This window comes from Priapulus caudatus, unplaced genomic scaffold (genome assembly GCF_000485595.1).
Source record: "Priapulus caudatus unplaced genomic scaffold, Priapulus_caudatus-5.0.1 Scaffold434, whole genome shotgun sequence".
Lineage (NCBI taxonomy): Eukaryota > Metazoa > Priapulida > Priapulimorpha > Priapulimorphida > Priapulidae > Priapulus > Priapulus caudatus.
This window is the reverse complement of record NW_014577495.1, coordinates 8,780-18,482: the sequence shown is the minus strand read 5'-3', so window position 1 is coordinate 18,482 and position 9,703 is coordinate 8,780. Positions and strand designations below refer to the sequence as shown.

At 51.4% G+C, this 9,703-nt stretch overlaps 1 protein-coding gene across 1 annotated transcript in view; it reads left to right on the top strand.

The window, feature by feature from the left end:
- Positions 1 to 4,283: 4,283 nt before the first annotated feature.
- LOC106810339 (protein neuralized-like) overlaps positions 4,284 to 9,703 on the top strand; it is a gene marked incomplete at its 3' end in the record, with an annotated part of 14,193 nt that continues 8,773 nt past the window's right edge. Inside the window, exons 1-3 of the mRNA XM_014813651.1 lie at positions 4,284 to 4,763; positions 4,996 to 5,493; positions 9,308 to 9,615. Coding sequence (XP_014669137.1) covers positions 4,556 to 4,763; positions 4,996 to 5,493; positions 9,308 to 9,615 — 1,014 coding nt within the window. The remainder of the gene's footprint in view (positions 4,764 to 4,995; positions 5,494 to 9,307; positions 9,616 to 9,703) is intronic.

Sequence of the window (9,703 nt, the reverse complement as noted above, 5' to 3'; positions counted from 1 at the left end):
CAATGTCTCGTTTAGCCATTTAGACAAAAGTCATGGGTGCAGCAAGAAGTACGATGGGATTATTGTCTGGTGCGTATTATACACGTTCCTCCGTATTTTATTTTGTAGAATGGATTGAAATTACGATTTTGTCTAGTCCGAGTTTCCGCTGACCTGTCAATGCCAATGGCAATGCCAATGGCAACCCACACTGACGATTTTTGGTGGATTGGCGTGGGGTTTGATCAAACCAAATTCAACAAAAATCGTTGGTGTGGGCATTGGTCAGAGGAAACTCGGACTACATTTGTCCACTGGCAGCAAGAACAAGTCCGCACCTGCAGCTACAGTACAGCACACACGCATCTATTGACTTATGACTATAAGTATATGTATATATACAACATGGTGCTTAACTCGCCGCCGCACTTTCCACAACTCACCGTTTTTAATCAGTTACAACTCCGGGCTGATTGGCTGCAGCAACAGATCGACGAGCGTACAGCGAGAGAGAGAGGGTTCGTCTAACATGACTCACCCGTGGTGTCAACAAATGCAGCCTGTCTGCACATTAAACTTGCTGAAGCCAATCAGCGCAGCCGCCAAGGGTTGGCCCTGCCACCTTTTTGCCGGGTAACATTAGAAGGATCGTTTCGCATGGATATTTGAGGAATTTCTGTGATTTAAGCGCATTCTAGCAGGCCGATTGTCAAAAATGGCGGGTGTAGCTTGTTAAGCAGTCTTCTGCGATATAACGTACACGTGCATACACGAGGCAGTGGACAAGGCATGGAGCACACGGCTATGTGGCTGTATAAATTCTTGTGTAAGTGTTCTCCACTGGTTTTGGTTTTCGCTCTGACTTTGTCGCTGTGCAGCACGTAACAGTTAGTTACGTTAGTTATGCACTATACAGTGTTTATCACTTTACTTGTAGTGTTACTCTTGTTACGGTTGTCTCTGTAAGCTAGTTCAAGTAATGAAGTATGTCGGTCATTTTGTTGTTTCTGTACCAATCGTCGTGAATCGAACATTGTGCTACCTTTGCCCCGTTTACCAACGCTAGTGCAGAATGTTATACTTATAGCATATCAACTCTGGTAGAGTGTCATTGTAGTTAGTAATCTGGTGTCCTCATCCCTAATACATATATTCCCTTCTCCTAACTCATGTACCCTGCCACCTAACTTATACTTCTCCCCGAACTCATAGACTCCGCCTCTCCACTAACTTATACCCCCCTCCCATACCAAATAAAAACCATGCATCTAACTCGTAAACCTCTCCTCTGTAACTCATAACATCACCACTACTGGATGTACACCTACTTCAGGCTCTCAACAAAGCTCCTGAACTCAGGTACCTGTGCTCTATCCTAGTTTGTGACCCCGGTATATATAGTTCGCATATGTGCTAATCTAAGCATGGCTGCTAAAAGTGCTAAACTAGGATTGGGCCTGTACCTGCCCTTGATACACAACTCACATACCCCAGCTTACCTCAGGTACACCCCCCCCCCCCCAGAACTCAGATGCACCACCTCTAATAATACAGGGCAAAGTACAGATGTCCCAGCTAGCGAAGGGCTATATCTAGGTATACAGAACGGTGCATTTTTATTTGACTTACAAATTCTACTCGCTGAATGTGTGCATGTGCGTGCATATGTGCATGTATATATGATTGCAACAGCACTTCCTAAGACAGTGGTGTGGAGGCATGCTAAGCACCCCAGCTTCCTCATTTCTTTACAGTGACAGCATAATCCTTTGAACATTCCGGAATACATCTCTGATACATGTGGTTAACCATCTAGAGATATTCTTTCTCTGTTTCTTGTTCTTTTAGTCTCTCTTTCTCACACTCCCCCTCTCTCTCTCTCTCTCTCTCTCTCTCTCTCTCTCTCTCTCTCTCTCTCTCTCTCTTTCTCTCTTTTTCGCTTTCTCTCTCTCTGTGTCTCTCTGCCTCCCTCCCTTCCTTCCCACTCTGTTGCTCTCTCAATCCCTCTCCCTCCCTTCCGCCTTTCTCGCATATTCCTTCCCCTTACAAACGTTGTTATTTGCTGGCATCATGAAAAAACTTAATTAGACAGAGTTAAACAAGTTAGACAGAGATTAGCACGTTATGTGCGGGGCAGCTCATGCATCGTGTGGCTAGTGTTGATGAGGACTATTAATAGCATGGAGACAGTATAATAATGATTACCTCTCCCCCTCCCCATCTCTCACCACTCACTACATCTTCTACACACATACACTATACACATACACTACACACATACATACATCTTCTACACACTACATCACTACACCTTGATACTACCTTGATCACTACGTACGCTCTTGATCTGTTGTTAGAGTACATAGGTGTTAACCATGGCGCGTACGACGGCATAGCTACTGAATTACACTCAAGCGCCTGCACGAGCTCACGCCCTACCAGGCATACTCAGACGTAGCCTGCGGCAACTGTACGCGGGCTATAGTCCTAGAGCTAACCCAGACGTTAATTTATCTGGTTTAGCATTAGTTTACTGGTGTTTTGGTAGAATCACTCCACTTGCTATGACTATTGCGCTATTAGAGTAATAAAAGAACTTAGACTTGTAAATATTTCTGAAATACAAGTGTGCCGTCTATGCTAAACTAATAATGTAATCGCCTATTGCAAAATTAATACGTATATGGTGTATCATGTAAACTTGTCAAGTTGTGGGAAGATGTAAATATTATGACAGTTAGAAATAGCAACTGGCCGCTCCGTCCACCAGGCCAGGAAACTTGTAAACATGTCTCACGCATAAATAGCCACTGGTCTTCCTCTGTCTGTGTAAGGGAAATGAAGTTGTCAACATCCATACTCGTCAGTCAGGAATAGATGTGTTTCTGCTCTGCCTGTGGCTGTGGGAGCAGCGAACTTGTAAACATCTCTTTACGGTCAAGAATAGATGCTCGTCCTCTGCCTGTAAGAGCAGGAAACTTGTAAACACAGAGCCATGGAGTGCTAAACATTTACTGTGCTATCAGCTGCTGAGTTCTATATTAAAAGCTCAACATCCTGTGTATTGATAACGATCGTGAGAACAGAATAAGCCGATGTGGGTGTTTGTCGTACAATCTTTAGCTTGCCCGTAGAAACCATGATCCGACCGACGGGAAATGTGTTTTGGAAATGAAAATAGTTTGCATGCTAATTACAGTTAAATGTGTATGAGTACGCTACACCTTTTGCATCCAGTTATGTTGTGGTGTGTTAGTGGTTCCGTCAGCTTTTGTGTTTTGCGTTGTGCTATCTGTTTCCTGTCCTGAAATATTAACTCGGTTTGAAATTCATGAAGAAATCAAACTTGTATTGATGACTTGGACTCTCGATCTTTAATTCTCTCACTATCGGTCGATGTGTCCATCTTGGTAGGAATGGATTTTATTACATGTCTGCTAGCGTACTGTGTTGAGTTGACAGGTCTATTATTGTATCATGCTCATGAATAGCGGGCAATAGTTCAGATATAGTTTGTGTGATGTGAGTGCGAGCGATATGTGCGACCGAGTAGAACGGTCCTAGCACATACTCTCATACACACACACACGCACGCACGCACGCACGCACACACATACATACACACACGCCCTCGCGCATACACACGCGCGCGCGCGCACACACACACGCACACACGCACACACGCGCGCGCGCGCACACACACATGCAACAACGCGCATACTAACACGCGTGCACACACACACACACATTTAAACGAACATAGAGAGAATGTGTGTACGCGCGCGCGTGCGTGTGTGTTATCGAACGTACGTGTGTGCGTACGGGTGTGTGCGTTCGTGCGTGTGTGGGTGCGAGATAGAGAGACTCACAGAACCACTCACAGTCACTACTCGCGGTTCGCCCCGACGGTTCAGCTGAAGTTCGCGGTGAGAGCAGCCGACCTGTGTAAGACGCGTGGCGGGAGGCGGTCGAGCCTTTGTTTTACTCCTTCCAGAAATAGCAAGCGGGCGCGCGCCACGCTCGACACCTCACGCCTGCCCGCACACACGCGCGGGGGTTTAATTACGGGTCTTTGTAATGAGGGGAGGCCCGAGTAAAGACGATGAAACAATACCGGCGGTCCCGCAGAGCCACGCTCGTCCGTAGTCCGTTCCGCACCACCACGGTGTAGGCACGCCCTCCCTGCCTCCCCCTGCCTCCCCTCCCCCACCACCCCCGTGCTTGTTAGTACCGAGCAGGGGGGCAGCTGGCCTGACTGACTACACAGCTGTCACACACTCGTACACAGCCATGCTGCTATTATGTTCACTCACAAAAGCGCGCGCTACCACCACCAGCAGCAGCAGCAGCAGGCGTAGCTATAAATGACAGCAGGGGCTGCGGCTGTTCGCATTGCTCTAATAGCTCTCTAGAACGAAGGCTGTTGATCGGCTGCTGCTGCTGCTACTGCTTTATAACTGACTCCCGTGCTGCTACTGCTGCTGTGTAGTGGTGGTGGTAGTGTTAGAAGTGTTTCGAGTGTGCACGTATATTCCTACGTCGGTGACTACCTACCTACACGAGACGACCAACCACCATGCCTATATCCGTCGCCAAGATGTTCTCGCGCACGATAAAGAGCGGCAAGTCATCGAGTGCCGTCTCCGAAAAGCAGGCTTCCCCGAAGCCATTCCGGGCCTCCTCTTCCTCGTCTTCCTCTTCCTGTAATCGCAAGCAGCAGAGGAGACACTGTCATCACTGTTGTCACTGCGGATGCAAGGCCGCACGCAAGCAGAGAAACACAGGTAAGCTACACCGCAACAACGGGGACAGCAGCGTCGTCTCGCTAACCGATGAGGGTGCCACAGTCGCAAAGCTAGACGATGAGGGCGCCACAGTCGCGACGCTAGACGATGAGGGCGCCACAGTCGCAACGCTAGACGATGCGGGCGCCACGGCCACGACGACCCGCGCGACACCCGACTACCTAGGGGGCGCCACCGTCTAACCGCCACGTTCTTTTTTTCTTTTCCGCAGATGCGCAGGACCGGCGACCCGCGTCGCAGGAGATGCAGTTCCACCCGATGTGCGGCGAGAACGTTCACTTGTCGGACGACGGCCGCGTCGCGCGCCGCTCCGACAGCTTCTGCAAGGGCGTCGCGTTCGGCCGGCGCGCGGTCGCCGTCGACGAGCGCGTGTACGTGCGCTTCCTCGAGTGCTCGCGCAACTGGAGCGGCGTGCTGCGCTTCGGCTTCACGGCGAACGACCCCGGTCGCGAGGTCGCGACCCGGCGCGACCTGCCGCGCTACGTCTGCCCGGACATGACGAACAAGGCGGGCAACTGGGCGAAGGCGCTCGGCGACAAGTACGCGGAGAGCGGCAACGTGCTGTTCTATTACGTGACGGCGGCGGGGGACCTGCGCTACGGCATCAACGATCAGGACAAGGGAGTGTTCCTGAGCGGAGTCGCGACGACGGGGCCGCTGTGGCCGATGCTCGACCTGTACGGCAACACGACGGCCATCGAGTTCCTAGGTAGGTGTCGCCTGAAGACGACGCAGTGATGTGACTCGTTCTTCTATTACTCTCTTACACACACTTCATCTCTCACTCTATCTCTCTTTTTTTCTCTCTCTCTCTTTTTTTTTCTCTCTCTCTCTCTCTCTCTCTCTCTCTCTCTCTCTCTCTCGCTCTTTGTCTGCTTCTCTGTTTCTCTAAATCTCTCTCTCCTACTTGCTCGCTTTCTCTTCTAGCTCTCTGTTTCCGTGTCTCACTCACTCTGTCTCTCTTTCTCTCTCTCTCTCTCTCTCTCTCTCTCTCTCTCTCTCTCTCTCTGTGTCTCTCTAAATCTGTCTCTCTCTCTCTCTCTCTCTCTCACTCTCTCTTTCTGACTCCATTTCCCCGACTAGATCTCTCCCTACACTTGTCAGTCAAAAAGTTTGCTCTTTTTCTGACCATCTAACTTGTTGCATTGTTGCTTAGACATTTTACGAAAAAAGCGCCTCATCCGACATCTGCTAACAAATCTAGACGAGCGTATAGTAGAGGCATGTGGTCTTGGTCATATGTAGGTTTAGGTTTGTGTGTACTTTGCCACGTTTTGGTACGTGATGGACGCTGTTAGTGTCATTGTAGCATCGTAGATCGTGTCATCGTAGACAAAGATAGAAAACGTTGAACTGCCGCCTCCATCCCCGCTATCCGTGGCACAACCAGCAGTCAGACAAAGCTGCCGCTAGAACATGTCACAGTGACAGGTGTGTGGGCTCTCTCCCGACCACCTCCTCCCTTCTCGTATCTTCTCCCACCCCATCGTAGCCCGCACGCGCCACGAACAAAGACCACCCCCTCCTCCCTCCTCCGCTATCAGTCTCCCTTCCGCCGGCTCGCTGATTGTCCGGCATTGTCCGCGCGGGCCGGACGGCACGAGCCGAGGTCTAGAAATAGATTTTGACAGCAGGCCCGCCCGTACTGGCGTGAAACAATGCGGGCCTCCTGGGCGGGGGAATCACGCTGATTACATCGGTATTCTTCCCCCCTCCCCCTCCCCCTTCTCTCTGTCTTTGTGGCTGTTGTGTCTTTGTGGCGGTACGCGTGTGCTGTTACCCGATATAGCATCGGCACCGACATGTGTTCTACCGCTGGTCAGTGAGGGGGTGGCATTGTCTTGCCGGCTCGCGCCTCGTGTCCGAAATAGCCTGGCGTGAATGAGAGATGATGGTTGGTGGACATCTGCTCTACTGTGGGGGGATTACGCAGTTAAGCGCGTGCTTCTTTGTGAAACATGCGTGCGCGTCTTTGTGGAACGTGCTGCGTGCGCGTGTGGTGTATCGGTGGTGTTAGTAGTTGGCAATGGCGGGCGATGGGGAGCGAGATCGAGAGAGACAAGAGGATGGTTCTATGGCTGCTGCTGTTAGCAGCAGATGTTTCTTAATTCCTCGTCTAAGAATGTGCGGGACACGTGGTCGTAAACGTACGTGGGGGACGAAACGTGTGGGGGGCACCTGCACATGTAAAGATATGGGCGTGTGTGCGCGCGCGTGTGCGTGCCTGCGTTCGTTCGTGAGTGTGCGTTTTAGTAGGTTGGTGCACAGCTGGTGAAATGCGACCAGGAAAGGTCATTAGTTGCTCATATAGGAAAGATCCCTGTATATTAAGACGTGTGTGTGTATAATTTATTCGTTCGTGATCCCTTCGATCATTGTTGGTTTTCGTCGGTCTGTCGTTCGTAGGGCAGTTTGCGAACATGGCGGCTTTGCGCGCTGTCGCGGAGTGGAGCGATGTGATTGGCTGCCATTGTCGACGCCCGTAATTCTATAACTTCCCCTGCTTTATGTCTCATTGTCAACAACTCTTCTAACTTTCAAACCCAGACTGCCAGACATAGTGTACGCGTGTGCGTGCGTGCTTGCGTGTGCGTGCGTACATGTGCATGTATGCTTTGTGTGTGTGGTGTGTGTGTGTGTGTGGTGTGTGTGTGTGTGGCTGTGTGTGTGCTCGTGTGTGCGTGCGCTGCGTGCGTGGTACGTTGCGTGTGCGTGCGTACATGTGTATGTATGCTTGAAGTTGTGTGTGTGCGCGCTCATATGTCTGCGCGACAGAGACGTAGCTAGTCTGTATTATGTCCAGGTACACGGTGCGCACGCACGCGTGTGTGTATATGTGTAACTGTAAGTGACATCCGGTGGTCACCGGATGGTGGTAACGGCGGCGGCACAGAGAGGCATTGTGCGCCTGGCCTGTTTTCATACGACCACCTCCCCCGTCCATCCGCCCGCCCGTCCGTCCGTCGGCGTCTGTGAAGCTATAGCCCCCCACCGTCCTGTTGCATTCATCGCTCTCTCACGCTCCCTCACACCCCTCTCCCGCGTTATTGTTGGGTGGCGGTGACAGAGCATTCCAGCGTGACAGCTGGGGAATGTGGAGGGGTGTGTGTGTGTGTGTGTGTCTGTGTGTGTAGGGGGTCTGGCAATGTGCGACTGGCTGGAGAGAGAGAGAGAGAGAGAGAGAGCGAGAAAAAGCGCGCGCGCGAGAGAGAGAGAGAAAGAGTCGTTACCAGCGTTTCTTATTACGGCTCGTTATGGGCGTGTATGGCACGCCATAGTCATCATCGTTGTCGTCGCCACAGCAAAGTTCATAGCCGGAGGAGGCGGGAGGGGAAAGCCCGGGGGAGGAAGGAGAGGGGAAGCCCGGAGGAGGAAGAACAGGGGAAGCCCGGGGGAGAGAGTGTAGAGATTCCAAGCTATACCCAGAGTCGATTGTATGTATGGCTGCAAAGCTATCGAATGGCTGACCCCCACACGGTACGGGCAGGTGTTTCTTCACTTGTATGGCCGGCCATTCATAGGGAGTAGTAGTATAGGTGCTAAATGTTCTGCATACACACCTAAACAATCCGCGCAGAGAGCCAAACGTTCCGTATATCGTATAAAGATGGAAACGCAGACAGCGCTGCTGCTGTTCGCTTTGCGTTTCCTCGACCGTTTTCCGCAGATTTTCGTATTTTGCTGTTTTATTTCTTTCCTGCCATCACGGCTGCACGCGGCTACCCTCTTCCGTACTGCCCTCCGTTCGTATCCTCCCACCCGCTAAGGCGCTTCCCGCCATATACTGCTCACTCATTCCTTCGTAGTGTGGGAACATTCGTGTATTGATATAGGTGTTGGCGGCAGATGGAGTCTTGCCCGGCAGCCGTTATACGACTATGTGAACAAGTTTTGCTACTATCCCCAGCACCCCGGACCCGCGCGCGCACGCACGCACACGCACGCACACGCGTGCACACAGTGGCAGTGAATAGTCGCTCACACCTGGCAGTCTGGCACGCTTCATTGTTTACTACGTGAGATCTTAGTCAGGCAGGCACGCGCCACGCCGCGCCACACACACACACACACACGTACGACTGTAGTTGGCTCTGTGTGCTACGTATGAATATATGCACTTATATTACACGTATACGAGGGAATGTAGTAGAAAGTCGCCACTGTCTAGCAGCAGCAGCAGCACCCCTGTCTGTGTGTGCTGGCCGTGCACGCACGCACTCACACGCACTCACACGCACTCTCCCCCTCTCTCTCATTCTCTGTTTCTTCTGCTGCTATAGCTCTCTTCTCATTATAGTCTCTATATATTCATTTCCTTACATCTATATACAGTTTTTAATATTATATTTATATATATATCTTTATAATACACACATTGATCGATTCCTAAACGTATATTTTGCTGTCTCATCTATGGACAGGCGTTCATTGGCATATATTTATATCTCTCTCTCTCTTTCATCCATATATATACACATTAACGATGTCGCATACTCATGTCTCTCCATCTCTCGTCTTTGCAGATACGCGGTTCCCAGCACTGAACAACGAGCGCGAGACCACCGGCACCAGACACCAGCAGGACGGCGGCGGCACGGCGGGCGTGACGCGGACGCTGCGCACGCTCACGCTCGACGACTCGGTGCCGCTGCCTCCCGTCGTGCACCACAACTACGCGCACCTGCAGCCCGTGAGCCTGCACGTGACGCACGGCTTTAACGTGCAGGTGTCGCCGAGTCGCACGATCGCGAGCCGCCTCGACGACGAGTTCTGCAACGCGTACGTGTTCGTCAGCCGGCCCGTGCGCCTCGGGGAGCGCATCGTCATACAGGTGAGTGAGCCTGCGTACGTACGCACACACGCGCGTGCACGCACGCACGCATGCATAACACACACAAACACACACACAAACACACTCA